The following is a 23,106-nucleotide window of genomic DNA, read 5'->3' as shown; positions in this document are numbered from 1 at the left end:
AATGCAAACCCTCAAATATATGTTTCATGTGCCCTCCACCCTCTCTTCCTACATGCCCTCCAGCCTATCTGAAACGGATTCCTTGAGTTTGATGTTGCCTTCAAGGGATCATCAGGAAACTTGGGCTCCATGCTGTGGAATACAAATAAGATAGCAAACACATCAAATCTGACTTTTCCTGAATTGTTTTCAGTGCAGTTTGATCTGAAAAGCTGTGTAATGTTTTAAAAATATAGAGGTGGTGCTGTAAGCGGCCTTTTTTTCTGAAGAGTGAATATTGTCAAATCAGTATGCATTAAATAATACTGTTTCTATAACCTCTGTCTGAGGAAGCTGCGCAGGATCACTATTTCTTCAGTAGTTACAGAACATGTCATTTGCTGTTAGGAATAAAAAGAATGACCTCCTTACCACCAGACTGAAAACAACGGATTACCATACAATGTAAGGGATATTTCATCACTTATTGTGTTACACTAGATTGCTGTATATAACCTTTAAGGTGGTGGATGCATTAGTGATGTAAGTTTTAGCCTAATTTATCTAATTCTTTCAGTAGCTTTATAGTACTATGATTTGGTTTGATCTTTAATTGTAATTATTTGTCCTTATTTTGATGTATATAAAACAAAATCATACATTCACCTAACCATCTGTCCATTAAGTCTACCAAATCATCATTAATTGTCACAAACAAACCCTTTGGAACAGCTGCTGGATCTTGTGTTTAAATGTGCGCATGACATCAGATGTTCTGTGAGCCTGCCACCTTCAATGTAGTTTTGTTTTTCAGTTAGCTCGGTGTTACGTGGCCTCCCCTTGCATTTGCTTCCTCTTTCCTTCTTTCCCCTTTTCTGCTGTTTTCTCTCATCTCCCTTCCCTCATCTCTTCTTTCTTTCTCAGGTCCACCAGGTGGCGTAATTGATGACTGCGATGGATGTCCGGGTAGTCTGTTTTTCTGCAGCTTTATTCTTTCTTTAGAGATGGAAGTTCTAGGTCCAACACCCCATTGTGTGGCTGACCCAGACCCCTTTCACCTTTTATGTTTGTTTGTTTGTGTTTTCCACACTTTTAGTTCATTCTTTCTTCTGTTTAAATTTAAAAAAAAAACTCTTGCGGTCACTGAGATAAGTTGAGCCTTTGGTTTTTCTAGCTGTGGCAGTAACAGTAATTATAGCAATATAATTGTTGTTACTGCTGTGTCCTCCTTCTACTAGCTGAAATTTTTTTTGCCACATTGACAGGATGCCAGCCATTAAGGATTCGAAGTGTGTGCTGTCCCATTTGATTTCTCAAAGAGTACTTAATGTACCCATATAATTGTCAATGTGAAACTTAGGCACTCAGTGGCGTGAGTGTAAGTATGGAGTTATATATTCTATATATATATAATATATATATTATATATTCAAATCAGGATGCAACTGTCTTCTGTATTTTTCTGAAGTTTGAAAATTGTGCTGCAGCCAGTTTAGTGCATGCTACAGACCTCATTCTTTATGAGGTCTGTAGCATGCTGGTTACACATCCTGCTGCCCTGCAGACATGTCTTCTTTTTTGTGGTTGTGCTAGTGGCAGCTAATAGCACAGCCACATAATTGCATTGTATGAATCTTCCTTTTTGTAAACTACACATGTCCCATGCTTCCTTAAGTTACTACACACACACACACACACACACACACACACACACACACACACACACACACACACACACACACACACACACACAAATTGCACTCACCACTAGAAAGACAGCTGCTGAAACTAATTTGAGAAGTGTAGATTGGGCCTGTGATACTTTTAATTATGTTGTTATAGACCTCTTTAATCTGTAATCTCAGCTTCACAATGATTATTTGCCAACACCATTTACAAGTCTCTTTGCCTCCTGCCTTCTTGGCTGCTATCATCAGTGGTGCCGTCTCCTCCAGTCTTCTACAGATTCTCCCCACACTCACTTCACACAAGCTACTCTGAAGAATACATTATGAGAGTTTTAACATGATCATATTGTAGAAACACTACAAAGATGCTTTCTTGTGATGGCTTAAATCTTTTTATTGCCTGAATAAATAATCACCTCACTACACATGTTCCAGTCAGAAAGATGTTCACTTTCAGTTTAATGCCTGCACCTAAGTCCAGTTCAAAGAATCAAAGGAAAACGGCTTTCATTTTCTGTACTCTGAAGCTCCGCCACAGCCTCTGTGGGTTCTGACAGCTGTGGCAACCGTATGTTTTAAACCAAGTACAAGAAAGCCCTTCTTTTGTAGTGTTGCTTTCCTTATGAAACTCACTGTGATTCCAGTTTAGTGACCACCAACAGAGCCTTGAAAGAGCTTTTTAAGTTTGGGCATCACACTGAAACTTGTAACCGTAACTGCTTTACCCGTTATGCTTGTTTTTTTTTTATAAATAAGACCTTTATATATCAAGTCAACATCTCCGTCTCAGTAGAATGACAAGAAGCTTGCACTATGAGACAGACAGGTGTCACCTCAATCTCTCCAGGAGACAACGCAGGATAGGATGAATGGGAACAAGTCTCAGCCTGAAAGCAGCATGGCAGGGGGAAATTTGCCATGTGTACACTTTATTGCGGGAACATGTCAAGTCAGTGCACAAAGAGGAGTTAGAGAAAAGAGAAACATGGACCCAAAGAATGACCATGACAAAATATTTCATTAAAAAAGTACTGAAAAAAATATGTCATAGAGCCATCAAGTCCACAGAAATATTGTGCACATGGGGTCATACAATGACTGACAACAGCTCCAGCCTTATACACAGTTATACCTACCTACTCATTCTAGCATCAGTACCGGTGCTCAGTTCTGTACAATGAAACTTTAACATCAATCCAAACCAAACTATTCATAGTTATTTTATTTTTATTATTTTTAATTTTATTTCAGTTGTATCTTTGTTGGCGGTCATTTTTATCATAAATGATGGGTGACGGAAATCTGAAGCAACTTAGATGTAAATAATATGCTACATAATATCTGTAGTGAGGCATTAAAATTCCACCAGCTTTAAGTTTCATTACTGTCCCTCCACACAAACTGCAGACACAAATAAGTCATAGACTTTTTCTGCATAACTTATCATTTATGCTTTATCTATTATTCAGTTTTCTTTGGAAGGTTTGCTAAGCTGTAGCAGCAGTACCCTGTTTAATTTTAAGTCAATCACACAGACCCTCACGTAAAAGCTTTCTGGTAAGAAAGACTAACTTAAGGATGTCCTAAAGTAGACAGGTAAAAATGTTACTCATTAGTGCTCCTTCTTCACTTGTGAAGTCCGTGCGCCATGCAGTCTATTTCTAACACCTACATTTGGCTTGTTCACACAGCTAAAAGGAACAATCATGCATACATGATGGCTTCTGTCTTTCAGTTTCTACAGTTTCAGTTGTTCATTTTTTTCACTTTGTCCAAAGTACTTTCATTTCTTCTGGTCTAGATCTCAGGAATCACTAACACTTAGCACCATACAGTATACTATCATTTTATGAATTTCCTTGACAGCTCCGAAGGGCAGGATAGCAAACATTAGGACTGCTTTGAAAGTGAGAAATTTCCTCTATGAAGAAAAATGCCTGGGACTAGAGCTCTCTTCAGGCAAAATGAATTTACACTTTTTTGCTGAATCATAATCACGATAAATACTTTCTTTAGTGGAGGAACTCTGTAGTAAGTGTTATTCTGATTTATGCAAAACTGTGAAGGTGAGCAGAGGGATGCAGAAACAACACTCCCAACCTGCATATCTCTGTTGCATATCCGCACTCGGGTAACATTATGCTGCAAACACATAATTTATGCTGACACACAAGCTCCTACATGTCTCACTGATTCATCTATTGGTAATCCTTACTCCATAACACAAACCTCAGCCTTCATCTGCCACACTAAGGGCAATGAGCTCTGGTGCATTACCATCGTCCCACGCTTTTGGCCTGGGGCCATGCATATTGTATGAGCAAGTAACCTACATATACCCATGCTTCTGTCAGCGGAGGTCCCCTGATCAGTCAGTATGCACAGTTTAATGGTGTCCTGGAGTGCGTAGTATGGTGTTTAGTCAATTTATTCTCTTGTCAAAGGAGATCAAGGTCCTGCTGCTTTGGTTTAAAAGTCTTTTCAAACAGCTGCTAGATGCTTGGGGTGCACACTCTTCAAATGAGCGTTTGAATGTGTTTAGGCTTTATCAGTAAAAATACTGATATATATGTATAGTGATGGGTTATGGGGTGTGATCACTGTCAGCTAAAGCGTTAGCTCATATATTTCAAATATCTCATTTAAAAATAATATAAAATAAGTTTGATTATGGGCATTTTTGAGGTTATTAACTTGTATGGCATTACCAGTCCACTTGCAGTCATGGTTTTGTGGCGCTACAGTAAAATGTGTACAGAAAAACTGGATAGACTCTGACAAACAAACTCTCAGTGATGACAAGGAATTGGAGGTGTTAATGCAGCATAAAATCTGCCAAATGATGATGGGAAATATTAATCAAGGCTGAGGGAGAAATTGTCATGAATAATTTTGCTTTGCACCATATTTAACTGACAGAATATTCATTGAAGCTGATCAATCCTTAAGCGCACAGTTTAAGCTTTCTGTTTGACAAAAATGTCTGTGGGCTCTCTCTCTCTCTCTCTCTCTCTCTCTCTCTCTCTCTCTCTCTCTCTCTCTCTCCTGTGTGTGTGTGTGTGTGTGTGTCCCAGATTCTTATCGGGGAAGTGACCAGTTTTTTTGTGAAGACAGAAGGCGCTCAGGAGAAGACCATAGTGACGGCTGACTGCTGTTACTTCAACCCTCTCCTCCGTAGGATCGTACGTTTTCTGGGTCAGTCGTAGTCCTGAAGATCAGAGGTTCTTCAGTTTTGACTAATAAAGCCTCCCTTCTCTGGGGTGAAGCCTCATTAAGGCTTATACCACTACCTCTACATCTTGCAGTATGTAGACTAGACATGAGGAGCCCCTTGTCCTTAATGTGGGTCTCCAGTGACTAATTTTCATTACCCTTATTTTTATTTCCTATTCTGTTGATGCTCTGTGATCTTTTTCACCACCTCTGTATGGGAAACTGAAGTTATGAATCATAAAGGCAAAGACTGTTTCTGTCTGGCCTTTCACTCCAAGTCAGCAATAACAAGTGAAATCCCATTTCAGTGCTTGTTTCTGACTCTTGTACACACTGCCTCACTTTCACTCTCTCTGTTTGTCCCTTAGGTGTGTACTCTTTCGGCCTCTTTACCACCACCATCTTTGCCAATGCCGGTCAGGTGGTGACAGGAAACCAGACACCTCATTTCTTATCTGCCTGTAAGCCAAATTACACGGCTCTGGGCTGCCAGTCTCCACTACAGTACATCACAGAGCGCCGAGCCTGCACAGGAAACCCATACTTGGTGGTGTCCGCCCGCAAATCCTTCCCCTCCAAAGATGCAGCACTCAGCTTTTACTCAGCCATCTACACAGTGGTAGGAAACTTTATTTTTGAGAACTGGTGAAGGGAGACGTACCATATGAGATAGTTAATGATTTTATTTTATTTTATAGTTAATGGTTAATGGTTAGGTTAATTTACTAATGTGTTTTAGATGCTATGTTCCCAGCATGTAGCATTAATACATGTTTATTATAATATTCAAGCCTCCCTAATTACAACAAAGAAAGACTGGAAGATGGATCTAACCACCATGATCACATTTTTGTGTGGGCTTCCATTTTAAGCCTTAATTTCAGCTTTTTTTTTTTCTTCTTCCACCATGTTGGTATTTTTGCAGCTGCTGAGTTTGGCTAACAAGGTGCATCCAAAGACTGTATAGGTGAATTGTACAGATGCATACCTGCTAATTAGTGCCAGGTGAAATACAAATAAATCACTAGAATTTTACTCACCAAATTTGAAGCACAGACTACTTGGACTGGCTACAATTGTGATAATAAATATTACTAATAGTAATAAACTAGATTACCTCAAAAGACTTTTTAAACAGGGCAAAATTAGGTATAGACACCCAAAGAGTTTTTTTGTTCCAGGCTGAAAACATGGTTATTTTGTCTGCTGTAAAGTTGTGTGTTTTTCAGCTGCTTGGTTCTGACACACACTAAATCCTGGCAGCACATCAACCCTACTCTCCGCCTACACTGGCTCCCAATAAAGTACATAGATATAAATATAAGATCTTCTTCTCACCTACAAGTCCCTTCATGGTCTTGCCCCACTGCACCTCTTTGAACTGATCTTCATCTCTGTACTCCATCCCAGAGTTATTTGCTCCTCAGACCCGGGGCAGCAGTCCATTTCCATCTCCAGGTTGGAGATCCTGGGGTACAGAGTCGTGTGTATCAAGAATCCAACATTAAGACAAAAATATTATTCAAAGCCCACTGTTTCACTCTTCACCCACTCTTACTTACAAACTGTGGTTGATTTTATTTTTGGTGTGTTTTTTATTTTATGCAATTCTCCTTTTTTTTTTTTTTTTACTTGCATCCATGCTGTTGGGAGCCTTTGAAAAGTGCTTTTATAAATGAAAGCTCTTTATTATTAGTATTATTTTTAAAAATAAGCAGCCTCCAAGTACAGAAGAGCTTTAGTGAATTTACCCTTTTAAATAGTAAAATTAATTAAATGGTGGAATCAGATTCAATTTTTTAAATCCCTTTCTATCACATTTTACTTGTGCAATTACATTAATCTGTAAAATGCAAAATTAGTTATAATAAATAAATGAAATACAACAGACACATAAAATAAATAAAGAGTACTTTTCTCTCCTTAAATAAAACCTGGTATGGCCTGACAATTCTTCCAACAAGATTTTAGAGCATCTGAACAGATTTAAAAAGAAGCAAAACACCAATTTAGATACGATAAACCTGAATTTTAGTAGCATAGAGAAATACACATCTGCATTAACATCTGTTTGCACTGAGAATAGCATACCGAAATCATCTGATCTTAACACAGTCCTTCTGCAAACTGGTGTTCTTTTCAGTTTTATACCCAACTATCAAAGTATTTAATATTCAGCAGTAAAACATGTTCATCTAACAGACCACAAAGTAATAAGGGTTCACTTAACTAAGTAATGCTGGGGTGAAAAAATTTACATGAGGCCCTTCTGCCTCTTTTCTCTTTAATTAATTAACTTGTTCCCGTCATTTCAAAAGTTTTAAACCAATCATGGTAGCGTTATCATGCTGCTTTCTTTGCTGTTAAACCACTCAGCTGTTCAAAAATCACTGCAGAGTGCGGCCTCCTGCGCCTTACTCAAGCTGTTTGAACTAATAAGCCAGTCAGTCTCCAAAATATTTTACATTCTCTCAGCTGGCTGACTGAGCTTTCAACATCCTGTTCACCTCTCAGCCTTGTTAAGAACACAAAACATGGCTTTAGTTTTTTTTGTTTTTTTAATGTAGTTACTTCAGTATATGTCTGTTTTCCAGATGTACGTGACCCTGGTGTTCAGGACCAAAGGGACCCGCCTAATGAAGCCCACGTTATGCCTGGTGCTGCTATCTCTGGCTGTGCTGGTGGGGGTGGTGAGGGTGACCGAACACAGGAACCACTGGAATGATATCCTGGCTGGATTCATAACAGGAGGTGCCATTGCTGCCTTTCTGGTAAGAAGGAGAGGATGGAGGGAGGAAACAAGGGTGTGTGTGTGTGTGTGTGTGTGTGTGTGTGTGTGGGGGGGGGGGGGGGGTAAGGGAAAGTAGGGGCAAAGAGATGATAGATGAGATTTCACACAAATCTGCAGTGCCCCTTGGATTTATGAAGCTTTAAACTCAGTTTCAGCTCAACTGTTCAGGTTCAGTCTCGTGATGAAGATGAAATGAGATCCTCTACTTGACTAATGACTAATTAATTTGTAGTTAACTTGCAATTACCTAGGTTCTTTTTTAGGAGTTATTGTTATTGTGTTGTGAGTTCTTAGTGTTTTCTATTTATTCCATCCTGCAGACAGGAATGCAGTCAACTTCTACACCAGCTTTGCAGTCCTTCTGGCCCTTTGTAGATGCAAAACGCATGGCATGAATCAGTGAAGTCATTGTGCTGCAAAAGGCTACACCCAGCTTAAACTTAACAATAAATAAACAACAGTAACATAGCATTGTGTTTTATAAGCCCTTCTTGTGTTTTATGTGAAAAACAAATCTTCATTTTAAACCAGTAACTAAAACTGTCAGTTAACTGTAGTGCTCTAAAAAGTGCAATGTTTCCCTTTATAATCTAGTTGACGGTAGAAGCACTGTAGAAGTAAAAAGTGTGATTATTTCCTCAGGTGTTAATAGAGAGCAAAAGCAGAGATAAACAGAGTGTGGCTGTTAATATAAATTACAATGCTGCCCTATAAATGCTTAAAATCATCTTATATTGTGATGGTGTTTAAAGTCCCCAAAAGAGCAATTCTATATTGTAGAAACAGTCCATACTTCATAGAGATTAACTATCTGCTCCGTAAAACTTCCATTTTTCTGACTAATTCAGCATAGCCTTAGTGGAGACAAGCCATAAAGTCAATCATGGCCCACAATCCTGGTAGATCAGCTGGTCTTAATTGATTGATTGCTCAGCTGATAATCTTCCATGCATCCACGTGGCAGGTCCCGTATAGGGTGCACTCCTTAAGCTGCTGTAAGCTGCCTACAGCTGCTACTTTCTCTATAAGCTGCTCCGCAGCCCTCTTTCACCCTCCACCCTCTGTATTTTCATTCTGCGTCTGGCTTAATCAATGTCATGTCTGCTGTCACTGATGCCTGCTCTGTTCTGTAGCCATGAGGTCTGGCTGTCAAGTAAAGACTGCTGTCGATGGAAATTACAATCTTCTTTTGACTAAAGCCATCCTGACTGTACTGTTAATATTTGTATTAATTTATTTAAATATGTGATTTAAAGGTAGATCATTAACGCCAAATTCACAAGAGCCAGAGTTACCCCTCAGAAGTTACTGCCTCATTCATTTATTGTTGTTACAGTAGAAAAATAAAAAACAATAAATAATCTGCTCATGGCTGTCTCACTAGCATGCTTTTCCCATGTCACTGTCCTATGTCAGTTTGCATTTTAGTTCCATTTTCTTGTCAGTCCCGTTTCTGTGGAAACTGTACTTCCTGTGGCACCACTATCATAAAAACTCAAACTCTGATCTGTTCCACTGCATTTTCAATGTGTGGGATATGTTGAAGAGAGAAATGTGGTAAGATGTGGGTATAGGAGTGATGGACTGATGATTAAGGCTAGAAAAAGGAATCGCTTTCATACCCATGACTGTAAAAAAAAAAAAAGTGTGGACTGAGGTAAGCCTTTTATATTGCTCAGTGTCATTTGGTCTTGGACCTCTTGACCCAAATCAATTTTCCAGAAAAAACTTCTAGGATCAGTATTAACTTCAAAGATCAAAGTAGTTCCTGTTGTGTGTCCCTAAGAATATAAACGTCTTTCCATGCCCCCCCCCCCCCAAATTCATTTCCTATCCCTTTTTCTTTTATCTCAGTCTCTCTCTCTCCCACTTCACTATCTGTTTCCATGCACACTTGGAGCATTTCATGCAGTAGAAAATCATCCATCTCTGTAGTGGAGTGGAACCAATTTCTCCCTTCCTTTTCCCTTTACCCGCTTTTGTCTGCTCTCTACCAGGTGTCATGTGTGATCAACAACTTCAGGCCAACCCAGATAGCTGTGCCAAATCCTCCACCTCCACAACAACGTTCAGAGCCTCCTGTTGGGCTGCCTCTCATCAGCCTGCCCCGTGTGGAGAGTCCACTTGAAAAGTTAAGTGGCCTCCAGGTAAGGGGTGGGGGAAACAAAATGTAACAATCAAAACAATGCTACAAATGTACATGTACTTGTTTTTTGCTGAAAGGTATTGGCAAAGCAGTCCATGAAAATCACTGACCTCCTCACAATCAACTGTGGTATACTTAAGAAACCATGCAAAATTTTTACCTTCATACAATTAAAAAAATCTATATTACAGGCCATCAAAATGTAGTGATGAAATCTGAGTGTTTTTCCCAGAATTTTTGAGCCCTTCATAACGTCACATCAGTTTTACGCCCGCTCCAAGTGTTACAATCTAAAACCAAAATCACATTTTTCTATAATCAGCTTTAGGCATCAACATCATGGCATGTATCATAGTTTACTGTACCAATTTAATGTCTAGGATGTAGAGGAACAGAAATAAAACATTGGTACAGTGGATGTTTTGCCTATTTTCTGATTGTTCAGTGGAGAAACTTTAAAAAGCACATTTTTTGGTAAACTTTCAAGGGTCGTATCACCATGTGGTCTAGGTGGCTGCTCACAACAAGTCACAGCAAATCGCAGCATATGAAAGGTCTAATTTTTACCTAGGTTTTGATAGCAGCTCATTTTCCTTCTGTGTTGAAATTATTTTCTTATATAGTCTTCTTTTTTACCACTTACCAAATGTTAAATTTGAAATTCTATTTACTCAAGAAATTTTAACCATGTTTACTGTTGAGTGAGTGAGCACCATGCATGAATGCATACCCTCACCTGCCCTTTGTTAGGTACACCCTGCTACTACTGGATTGGATCCTTTTTTTTCCTTCAGAAATGCCTTAATTTTTTATGGCATAGATTCAACAAGGTGCTGGAAAAAATCCTCAAAGATTTTGGTCCAAATTGACATGATAGCTTCACACAGTTGCTGCAGATTTCTCAGCTCCACATCCATGATCTAAATCTCCTGTTCCACCATATCCCAAAGATGCTCTGTTAAGATGTGGTGACTGTGGAGGCCATTGGAGTACAGTGAACTCATTGTTCTGTTCAAGCCATTTGAAGGTAGCTACTCGAGTCATAAAGTGATGGACGTGATCATCAACAATGTTCAGGCAGGCTTTGGCATTTAAACAATGCTTTGTTGGCACTAAGGGGCCCAAATTGTGCCAAGAAGATATTCCACACACACCACTGTTTATAGATGGCAGGATGGATCCATGCTTTTTATGTAGTTCATAACAAATTCTGATTCTGTCTGACGATGAGTCTGTGTTTGGCAGTTGCCAGGAGAACAGTACCTTCTGACTGCATTGTGCCAAGTGTAAAGTTTGATGGAGGTGGTATTATGGTCTGGGGTTGTTTTTCAGGAGTTGGGCTCGGCCCCTTAGATCCAGAGAGAGGAACTCTTAATGCTTCAGCATACCGAGACATTTTGGACAATTTCATGCTCCCAACTTTGTGGGAATAGTTTAGGGATGGCCCCTTCCTGTTCCAACATGACTGTGCACCAGTGCACAAAGCAGATCCATAAAGACATGGATGAGCGGGATTGGTGTGGAAGAACTTGACTGGCCTGCACAGAGTCCTGACCTCAACCCAATAGAACACCTTTGGGATGAATTAGAGCGGAGACTGCGAGCCAGGCCTTCTCGTCCAACAACTGTCTGACAAATGTGCTTCTGGAAGAATGGTCAAAAATTCCCATAAACACACTCCTAAACCTTGTGGAAAGGTTTAGGAGTGTGTCCAGTCCATGTCTTATAATCATGTTATTTAAGAGAGTGAATGTACAAAAAGCACTGTGACTAAACCTCAGGCATCTGGGGACCTGTCAAAGCCTATGACAGACAACTTATTGCAGAGATCGACCAAATTGGAAAATGTTCATAGTATGAAGGTTCAACTTTGCATGGCTTTGTAAACAATACTAAAAAATTTAGCTGATTTGAGGTGGTCAGGTGGGGACTTTATTTTAGATTCATATTTGGAATGACTCTTTTCTCTTGTCCTTTTTTGATTTTAATGTGTCTGAACCTGTCCCACATGCTTCTGTGTGTGCCCTTTCTCATCTAGACATCATCACAGTGCAGTTTGGTCTCGCCTTATCTCAGTCAAGTCAAATTTATCTGCTCTTTTCCTTAACTTCCCAAATATTTTGAAATGTTTTATGACCTTAATTTGCTCTCTCCCTTCCCCTTCCTTTCCTTTCTTCTCCCATTAGGCTCCAGGGCTACCGTATTCTGAGATCACATGACCATCAGCCAATCCCGTCCCCCGCCCCTCCCGATGTGCTCCTCCCCTCACGACGTTGCCTCACCAGCGCAGTCTAGACCTGCCCACTGAGTGCCCCCCACCCTGCCTTGCCCATCCTGAAGGACGAAAGCCTCTCAGACGAGTCAAATCCACCCAGGTCTAAAGGTCCACCAGTCACATGAGACAAACCAGCAAAAATCACACATGGTGAGCTTGGCTGAAACTTGCCAACCGCTAAGGACCAGAAGGAGACAGATTACCTGCCCTCCTTACCTTGCACTGTCCTGTTTGTCATCCACAGTGGGCCTACCTTTTCCTTTGGGTGAAAGACCTATTCAGAGACTCGCCAAAGCCAGAGCTGTTAAAGCAATACTGTTTCCTGCTTTCTTGCCCAGTTTTTCCACAAAGACTCTAAAGACTGTTGGCTGGTGATGACTTGATATTTAAAAACAAACAAAAAAACACAGCAAGAAATGAAAAAACTCAGCAGGGCTGAGGGTTTGTGGATCGAAGAAAACCCCGGGCACAAGTGAATTGCCCTCAAGACCATTTTGTAACACTCAGGATGATTAAATAGAAACAAGCAGAGGACAGGAATAACAACAAAGACCTTTATAATAAGAATACAGGTACCATCGAGAGTATTAACGTACAGATTTTTGTTTTGTCCTCAAAGTTAATAAGAGATGCTGTCAAAGCGAAAGCACTTTTGTAAATTATAGCACAGATGAACCGACTCAGTGTTCAATAAACTGTGTTGTATCCTATTTTGTTTTACTTTATATTGCGTGAAGTGATAGAAGAGAGATTTATACACACTACAGCTGTGCTTGTGATGCCACATTTGTTTGGTGGCATCATTTAATTCCTCCTCGAAGTAAACAGCATTTGATTTTCACCAACTTTCCAAATATCTTTACTCCTTTCTATTCAGGTGTGTGTTCTAAGTGTATGTAGGTTTAATGTCCATCGTGTGAAACATTTGGAAAGCTTTGTGATTTGACATACTGCCGATTCAAACGTGAAGGTCTTAGTCTGTGAAAAATCCTTTTTGTCTACCCCACTCCCCACCTCCCACTCCCCATTTAATACTTTCATGCATCATCTTTTATTTCAGAGAACTTTTATCTAAATACTGGACACCTATATGATGTTTCTTACATTTATATCAGCTGGTGTTTCCAAATCTAATCTGTAATAAGAGTGGTTATGACATCAGTTTGCTGCGGTTCATGCATCTGTCCCGTCTAGTTGTCCCTAGTTTATCAGTGACTCCTCTCACCAATTCTGGAAAAGTGATGGCACGGTCCAATGTGTAAGACAGAGGTAAGCTCTCTGAGCTTTGTATAGTTTTGTACAGTATATAGGTTTCTTTACACAGTATATACCGCATTATCATTATGTTTTATTGTGTGAAAAATGTGAAGCTACCTGAAGCTGTCTTGTGCGAACATGAGTAGTAGCCTGGTCTAAAGCAGGAATGTAGCGCGGCAGAGAAGTGTATGAAATCTAAAAGCATAAAATTGGGGTGTGTTTGGCTCACAGCTTGCTTGGTTCTGCTCAGTTCAAAAGGACACTCCAGGCAGGGTATACTAGTGTACACACTGGGTTATATAAAGAAGACGTTGTTACGGTTTTATTCAGCGTGTGTGCGCGTGCGCGTGTTTGCTTGTATGTATGTTTGTAATGAGCACATAGTATGGCAGCATAACTGTTAATTTGGCAATCTGTTTTTTTTTTTAAGTTAAACTGTCAAAAGTGGCTGCTATAATTACACACTTGTACATGTGTGTAACTGCAGGCCTTCAAAGGACCCCTGCCAAGGCTTCCTAACAATGCCTGTTATAGCAGAAGGTGCTCATTATAGCTCTGTGATTACCTACAGTGAAACTTTTCAGTCAGAATTTTTTTTTGTAAACAACTGAAGAAATAGAGAATACCATAACTGTCTAAATAATGTTATTTTCATGTTGAAATGTCACTGTTTTGTATTTATTTACCAAAATAAATCACAAATATAAAACACTGCTTGGTGAATTAAATCTTTTTTTATTTTTACCTTTTTTTTTTTTTTTTTTAAATGTGATTTTGTTGAATTCCTCATTACCTTAAATGAGAATAGTACTCATTTTATTTGTTACATGCAGTTATTTGAAATACCTGATATAGCAGCTGTGAATGCTGCATGTGACAGTGTACAGAGACAATTTGTGGGCAACTGGTTTCAGCTGGGCAGCCCGGTGGTGCAGTAGGTACCAAGAAGGTCCTGGGTTCAAATCCACCAGCCAGCTGAGGCCTCTCTGTGTGGAGTTTGCGTGTTCTCCATCTGTGTGGGTCCTCCCACAGTCCAAAGACATGCATGGGGTCAGGTTAATTGGAGATACTACATTAGCCACAGATTTCTCTCTGTGTTAGCCCTGCAACAGACTGGTGACCTGTCTGTGGTGTAACCCATCTTCAGACCCCCTGAGACCCTGAATTGGATAAGCTGAAGAAAATGGATGGATGGTTTCAGTTGATATTGACTACAGTAATCAGCCACAACATTAAAGCTGGTGACAGGTGAAGGGAATAACACTGTACACACATGCACAGACAAAAACAAACACAAACACAAATCCTCCGGACCCCTACCCGATTGACCCAGAAAGCAAGTTTCGTGTTATTTAGGCAATTATTCAGAACCATTGTTATGAACCAAATCATCTTCTTTCAGCTGGTCCCTTTAGGCATCACAGTTAAAAGATTTGCCTCCATTGTACCCTATCCCTAGCACCCTCACCTGTCAATTCCACAGCTGTGAGGGTCAAACCGCAAAGGCTTGATCCCCTATAGTGATCAGACAAATCTAAAAAGGCCATGCTGGAAGAGCTCAGACATGATCATATGGACTAACATGTAGCCAGTTAAGGGCTGCCTGTGTATGTTGGATCAATGTTGGAGCAATCACATAGTCAAGTCCGATAGAAGTATATCCACTGTCCCTCCTCTGTACATGTCAATATCATCTCAACCTATCATCGGGAAAATTAGATAAAAATAATAATGAATTGGTTTGCTGACTTTGCCCCCAAAGAAGTTTTTAAAAACTATTTTTATATTCCTATCACCATTTATGCCGTCACAAAATTGTCCCATAGATTTGAATTTGAGTGCTATTTCTCTTGCTTATATTATTTCTGGCTGAAACAAGCCTGATCCATAATGGATGCCCGAGGAAGGCAAAGAAATATTAAATGAAGGACAGATTGTAATGATGGATTACAAGAATTCTAGCTGGGACAGTGTGACTGTGACCCAACAGGCCAATAGATGGAATTCAGTTTTCATTTTTCCTACTGCACATGTCATGACATTTGATGACGTGTGCTGACGGAAAAGATCTACCTGTGCTCAAGTTCCTGAAATACAGGAGCTGTACAATATATACTATGAGTACTCAGTATATCGCATAAAAACTTTAATAACAGCACACAGTTTTTGCTGTTTGGATACAAAAATCATGTTCAAAGTTAGAGAGGACTTCTGTCACCTGATTTGAATCAAACTGTGACCTTGAATTCTCATCACACCTCACAAAAAGAGAAGAATTTTATGACTTTGTTTCGTTTGTCTGAGGTGTTCCTGGAGATATCATCCACAGTCTTTAAATACTGCATTTGTGATTACTTCATCAATTTCCTTTTTTAGGGAAAAAAAAAAAACAAATGCTCATCAACAACACGCTCTTCACATCACAAAACAAGCTGACTATTATTAATTGTGTTACTTGTTGTATAGTATGGCCACAGTAATGGGAAAGTACTGCCCCTTAGTGGCCTTAATCTGATTCTCCTTTAAGATGACATAAATGTACAAATCTGTATGTAAAATGTATTTACATATGTACTTTTCCTTAATTATCAGTTGAGCACATAGCAGTAAATTTGGTGGAGCCTATATCAATGTGCTATTAAAATCTGCAGCATGAAAGGATAGTGGGTTTATTCCTTATAAACCTGCAGAACCTTGGATTAAAAAGTTGAAGCAGACAGCCGTGGACACAGGGTGGCACTGTTTACCATGCTTACTGGGACAGGGCTGCGCAAGAGAGGGGCTTTCAGGATTCACTAGTTTTAATGCTTATGAAATCAAACTCCGCATTATGAATGTAAAAATATGCTAAAAGAGAACATTTTATTTATTTATTTATTTTTGGCTTGAGACCTCTGCTGGCCCGCAGCAGGCATTATTCATCAGCTAATAAATGCAATGCAATGGCACAATTACTTTGCAATAAAGACAAAGGCAATTTCTCTCCCTCTCTCCTCTCTCTCAATTGCCCCAATCTCTTCCCGCCCCCTCTTTGTGTTCCTTTGAGTTTGTGTTTGTCAGTCTTGTTAATAACAACACAAATACACACACACACACACACACACACACACACACACACACACACACACACACACACACACACACACACACACACACAAACATGGAACTCTCTGCACTCTCTCGACAACATTATCTTTTCCGGAAATTGCTTCTCAAGCACAGCCAGAGCCCCATTAGAAAAGAAGAGCGCTACGCTGTAACCTTTTTAAAAAGCCATTAGTGATGCACCTGCTTCTCTCTCTGTTCCTATTTGTCTCTCTTGTTAACACTGACACACACACACACACACACACACACACACACACACACACACACACACACACGCATTTTCTACATCCTGATTGCCAGCATCCCCATTCCCAATCGTACAAACTGGCTACTGAGCAAAAGCACACATCCACTCCAATTAGAGTATGAATCACTTACATCTTTAAGTTCTGCCTCAGAGTGCAAAACCACTCAATTTAATAATTTACATGTGCTATTCTAATGACTTGTGACTGTTAAATTAGTGTTTTGGACATGAGTAATTCTCTCTCAAAGCTAGACACTGAGAAAACAGGATATATATTTTATAACATGTCGAGCCACTACGGCAGATAGGCTGTCAGAGATGAATGATGAACCTGATTTGGCTGATTAGGAATGTGTTAACATCACTTTACTGTAAGTGCAGTATGCAAGATGTAAACATGTGTGCAAGCACAAGAGAGATACATATCTGTTAAGATAAATGTGTGAAAGAGGAAATCGAGGCAGGACTCCACTGATTTTTAAACATCAAGATCTTATTAAATGTCTTGGGGAGAAATACTACAAGTGTGAAAAAAGTAGTATAAAGCCTTTTGCGGTTCCATAGGGAGCTGTGTGAAGTTTTTTAAATTGCCTCAAAGCAGTTGGATCTGAAGACAACAAGCTTGAAAATGGAGCAAATCTGAGGTGGAGTTAGAAAGAATGAGCTGGCTCTGCTTAAGGATAGCCAGGCTGGGATAGCAGCTTAATGTTACATTAAAACCAAAATACAATGTAGGTGCCAGATTTTTGACAAGAAAAAAGAATGCACAGAATAAAAAAAAAAATCATTATACACTAAAAACAAAACAAAACACTGTAATAGTAACGTGTGAAATCGAATAGTAGCCAGAATAACCACTCTTCTATAATACTTTTACTACATACATACATAAAAGGATAAAATATTAGCACTTTTATAAATGTAGTGATGCAGTTTACCAGAACACCATGACCACCCACTCAGTTATATAGTAGAAACATCATCTTTTTCATACCATTACCACAAAAAATTGAGAAGGGTTGTAAAAGTAGAATTTAGTGTCTATTGCACTGGATTGTGTTATAGAGCTCAATAGAGCTTAATAGAAGTGCAAATGCAAATATACCGTTACATTTTCTGATAATAAAAAATTAACAATGCAAAACATGTCTGGGTTTCACCCAGAACCAAACTGTTCATGGGCATTCAATTTATGTATTAGAGGGTCATGTATGAATGACTGTGTGTCTGCTTGAGTGCATTCATTCTTGTCTGTGTGTGTCTGCGATTTCCTGTGATAAGCTGAACTTTACTCCCTGACTAAGTGTTTGGTAGTAATGGTCTTGATCCCTGAGTCACACACTGTCTGGGACTGAACCACCGTGTGTGTGTTTGAGAGAGAGAGACAGAGAGATGGAGAGAGAGAGAGAGAGCAACAGACAGAGAGAGACAGACAGACACAGAGAGAGAGATGGAGAGACAGAGAGAGAGAGAGAGAGAGAGAGAGAGAGAGAGAGAGAGGGGCAGAGACACACAGAGGCATAGAGAGAGAAAGAGAGAAGTATGAGGGGGGGAAGTAGTCAGATGAGTGTGGTTTATCGCATCCCAAAACAAACCAGAGACCTCTGAGTAATAAAAATGCACTATCTGTCATAGTAAATTCCAAATAGTGGTTGCTGTCTTGCTGCAGTCTCCTGATTATGCTCAGTGGTCTGCCTCTGACAATTATGAAGCCATTAACACTGTGAGTGTGAGTGCACATATGTACGCGCGCACGTGTGTGTGTGGATACATGTGTGTGTCCAAAAGAGGAAGGAGGGAGAGACAGAGACGCTATGGCTGCTGATTTGAAGAAATATGCTTTCATTTATTTTATGGCCCTGGAGACTCCAGTGCCTTACAGCATCAGCCTTCTGGGCTCTCAAACATTAAATTTACATGTTTGCTGCCTATCTGCTATTGTTACTGATGCCCCTGACCAAATCAGAGATAGTAAGGCACAAGGGAAGGAATGAATTTTAAAAAACAAACAAATGGATAGCAAAGGGTATTTACAGATTATCTCATTGCGCCATCACTGCAAGTTGGACATTCACACACATGCACCCACATTTATGTTTTTGAGGGGTCAACCTCTTTACAAACCACCAAATGAGGAGAGAATCAGAAATGGTCTTACCACCAATCCTACCCAGCATACCTAGTAAGGAAGACCATTCGCTGAATACACTAAGAGGAAGATTGTTAGGAGAAAAACAGACACACCACCAGGGTATAGAGAAATCTTTCTGAGATTCTGCAGCAAACACCCTTAATCACATGCAACATTATATATACTATATACACACAACACACACAGACAATTTAAAAATGTGTAGAACTTTGTGGTTTTCTAGTCTATGGTACACACTGTCATTAAAACACTCTGAGTATCCAGATTAATGCTCTGCAGTGTAAATCTGTAAATCTACACTAAATGGTCAAAATCTTTGGGCGTCTCTGATGATTGTACTGAAAACTGGTGAAAACCACCATATGAGCTCAGCAACACATCTGAAAATTATCATCAGTGGTCTGCTGTATCTAGGAATGCAAGTTAAATCCCTGGCATGCAAACCCAAGACAAATATTAACAAGATCCAGAAATGCCACTCCGCTCTTCGGGTCTAAGCTGACTTTAGATAGACGGAAGCAAAGTGCAAAGTAGTACTGTGGGGTAGTCAGTCAAAAGCTAAAATTATTTTTGGAAATTGTGGATGCCACCTCCTGCAGACTAAAGAGGAGAAAGACCAACTAGCTTGTTTTCACAGACTCGTTTCAAAGGCCAGCATCTGTGATGCTGCTGGGGGACATTAGATCACATGGCATGGGGGACTTGAACATCTGTGAAGTCACCATTAATGCTGCACAAGATATATGGGGTTTGGACTAACATATGCTGCCATCAAGAGAAAATGATTGCAGGGTAGGCCTTGCTTATTTTAGCAAGGTAATACCATGCCACTTTATGTATATAGTACAAGTGGCCAGGTGCAAAACTGGGCTGCCTGCACATCATATCTGTCATCCATTTAAAACATCTGGCACACTATATAATGAAAAAATATTACTGAGGAGGCCATGAACTGTTAAGTAGCTGAAATATCGTATCAAGCAGGACTAAGGAAACATTTAATTTCCAAAACTACAGAGATCCCCCCCCCCCCCCCCCCCCCCCAAAAAAAAAAAAAAAAAAAAAAAGACACGTAATGGAAGACATGGCAAACATGAAACGTAACGCTGGCAGTAAATTCAAAATAATAACAAAACAACATCAGCAACAATAACAAACAACAGAATGCTCTCAGTTTCAACATTTATGTTGTCTATTTTGGTTTAAAGTGGGCTATAATTACTGCATTCACTTTTCATTTCCACAGAGACACAGATAAATTAGATTGAAACCAAATTATGCAAACAGTAAATATATATAATGCCAAATGTAATGCACTGCAACAGCCCAGATCCCCATGTCAGTAACACCACAAATGACCATGGAGTTGAAGCAATATTGTGAAATATTAAAACACCTTGAAAAAGTTGCTGGCTTAGGTGATTTATTGCTTGGCTGTTGCACAGGATTGCATTGTATTTTACAGGTCTTACTTAGAATATTAGTCAGACTGCAGCATTCTCAAAGCATCACAAATCCACAAAAAACGAACTACAAAACATCATATATGTGATAAATGCGTACAATGCATAGGAAGCTTTTTATTTTTAATGCACTATATTACAGTCAGTGGAGCCAATTAATCAATCAGTGTTAGACGAGCACTCGATGTGCAAAGCCAAAAACTCTTTTTTCTTTCTCCGGGGCCTACCGGTGGTCCATTATTGGGCGTTGAAGGCCCCGGACTTGGGGACCGCTGCACTATGGAGCATGCTCCTCGGCAGCACGGCTTTATAGCGGCATGGACAAGAGAGAAAGAAAGAGAAGAGGAGGAGGGGATACGGATCAGAGGAGGAGGAGAGGAGAGGTGAGAGGTTGCAGATGAGTTGCATGGCATGGGATAGTGATGCTGCTGCATAGGCTCCATCGCTCCATCCCTCCCTCGGAGAGAATGGAAAAAACAAGGAGTGGTTATGTGATTCCCCACATGCAGGGTGAGAAGCGCACAGTGGAGAAAGGAATAGCGGGGAGGGGGGCGTTTCCCTGCACAGCACAGTCTATTATCACACTTGAGCATGGATACATTGTATAGCATATGGAGCGGCATTTTCACGGCAGCTGACATAAAGGTGGACGTAGCGGTAAGTTAAATATTTTTTCGCTCCTATTTACCATGAAAAACGATTTGGACACAGTTCATAGCGCGGCGTTGGTCAGGGTCCCGCCACTTTACACTGTCCTGTTTATTAAAGATATTTGTTGATAATCCCCGAAGTGAAGAAAACAGGACTTGTAGATTTCAGCTTTATTAGCCGGTTTGCAGCGCGGCATGGCACGAGATTAACGCCCTATCAGTTTGTCGCTGGCACGCTTTATGATTTGATAACTAAACAGGTTGGTCCCAGCAGCCTCACTCCCAAGTGCCTATCAGATTACTTGATGTGAATTGTACCTGCATGCAGCTTAGGCTAATATTTAACCACAACAGCATGCCAACGTGTCTTCCTCCTTTGTATCCGGTTGGGGGGGGAAAAAAAGAAGAAAAAGAAATGATGCTTAAAAAAATCTCTTTCCCATTCCCTGCAAAGGGTTAAGGATTCAATCCACGCCTGCCACTCTGAACTGGGTTCTCCTTGTCAGTAGAAGCGGATGTATTTACAAACAAAGAAAGCTTAATATCCAAGCCTGTCACGTAGGGGACAGGTGCTGGCTATCTGCAATTTTTACAGTGGTGTGTGTGGTTGTCTGGTTATCTGGGCTAGTAGGCCAACTGGAGCCTATGTATTGAGGTCCTGTAAGATTAAGGATACCAAAAAGTATCTCTTTTAAGTTTGTCACTAAAAGTTTGGCCCAAGGCAGATGGGTTACTTTCATATTTTGCACTATAGGCTGATTTTCTTTTTCTTTTTTTTTTTTGCAGTGGCCATCACTGGGTCATTTAGTTTTTGTCTGTATGGTGGCTATTAGACTCCACAGTGTAGCAAAAAAAAAAAAAAAAAAAATGACTGGAAAGATTTGCTGTTGCAGGCATAAGCATAAACATCCTCATAACAGTGCCTTTAGTTCCAAGCAATTAAGCAGTAATGTGCAAGCAGCAGCTCAGCATCCGCTTAGTCTCTGTCTCCATCTCAAGACGGTCTTGTCTTTGCCTGTGGCACAGCCACTTGTGATTCTGTATCCTATCTGAAATACCAGGTACATTAAAGGATTGATAAGTCTGTTGCATCAGACATAAATATGAAACACAGACCGATTTTCTTTCATTAGGCCCTCCAGCTGGAGCCAGTTCACTTTCAATCAAGTCAATTCAGGAAATGGATTTTCTTATAAATGCGAACCAGATGTCGTTCGCTGTGAAATGAACTTCTTACCAAGTCAATGCAGAAATTATTAGAAATATAAAATGTGCATGCAGGGCAAGTTCATATGAATGCAAACGTAAAAGAGAGGCGAGAAAAAAAAGGCCCACTTGTCTGTACACTCAAAACTGCTGCCACAGGCACACCCATATGTGAGTGTCTTGCTATCATAGCTTAACCCCCGCATACACAGCTAAAACCACACTGAAGCATGTCTTCAAATTAGACGAAGACATTCCAGTGACACTGAGCAGACACAGACCGGTCCTGAGTAGTGAAGAGGGCAGCAGCAGGGTGTATTTTTACACCAGATCTCTGACACCTACGTACATCTCTTCACAGCTCTTGGTGAGAACAGAAGACACGTCCACTTGAGTTGTCATCATCAGCAGCCCAGACATGGACAGTTGGGATGGAGGAAGAGGCAAGATGCGAAGGGAGAGATGAGGAGAGAAGACTAGAGAAGTATAGGTAATGAGGGAGGCGTCAAGATCTTGTCGATGTGATGGCCCTAGCTAGTTTTGGCACTTCTCTCAGAATGACAGCAGGATAGGAAGAAGACTATCACCAAAGTCTGAGAGGTGAGGGGTTTTGTCAGTGGCAAATGGGAACTTTTGAGGGGTGTCAGGTTCCCTGAAGTGCACCTTTGATAGGTGATTGGTTCATGTGTGCGTGCGAATGGATAAACAAGCTGATCTGAGGATAACAAGGGGATAAAAGGGTAAATGCAGGGCAAGAGGGGGAAAGGCAGCAGAGGGATCACAATGATTAGAGAGGAAAGGTTAAGTGGAAAACTGAGAGATGAGGAAAAAAAGAAAAGAGAGAGCATCAAGTCAGGTTTGTAAACTAGTTTGAGGCTTCCGGGGGGAACTGTCTGTGGTGCTGATGCAACCCCCCTCTTTTCCCAATGAA

The 23,106-nt window shown here is 40.2% G+C and overlaps 1 protein-coding gene across 3 annotated transcripts in view; it reads left to right on the top strand.

Annotated features, from left to right (window-relative positions):
* LOC115788997 (phospholipid phosphatase-related protein type 5-like) overlaps window positions 1–14,058 on the top strand; it is a 68,670-nt gene extending 54,612 nt beyond the window's left edge. The window contains exons 4-9 of one of the 3 annotated variants that reach the window (XM_030742151.1): window positions 4,742–4,862; window positions 5,249–5,499; window positions 7,475–7,651; window positions 9,669–9,818; window positions 11,856–11,892; window positions 12,004–14,058. In XM_030742151.1, coding sequence (XP_030598011.1) covers window positions 4,742–4,862; window positions 5,249–5,499; window positions 7,475–7,651; window positions 9,669–9,818; window positions 11,856–11,892; window positions 12,004–12,026 — 759 coding nt within the window. In that variant the 3' untranslated portion in view covers window positions 12,027–14,058. The remainder of the gene's footprint in view (window positions 1–4,741; window positions 4,863–5,248; window positions 5,500–7,474; window positions 7,652–9,668; window positions 9,819–11,855; window positions 11,893–12,003) is intronic. The other 2 variants (XM_030742143.1, XM_030742158.1) reach the window with 2 other exon arrangements.
* Window positions 14,059–23,106: the final 9,048 nt, after the last annotated feature.

The sequence above is a fragment of the Archocentrus centrarchus genome, chromosome 1 (genome assembly GCF_007364275.1).
Source record: "Archocentrus centrarchus isolate MPI-CPG fArcCen1 chromosome 1, fArcCen1, whole genome shotgun sequence".
NCBI classification, from domain to species: domain Eukaryota; kingdom Metazoa; phylum Chordata; class Actinopteri; order Cichliformes; family Cichlidae; genus Archocentrus; species Archocentrus centrarchus.
Note: the sequence above shows the minus strand (reverse complement) of the source record. Positions and strands in the feature narration are given on the sequence as shown.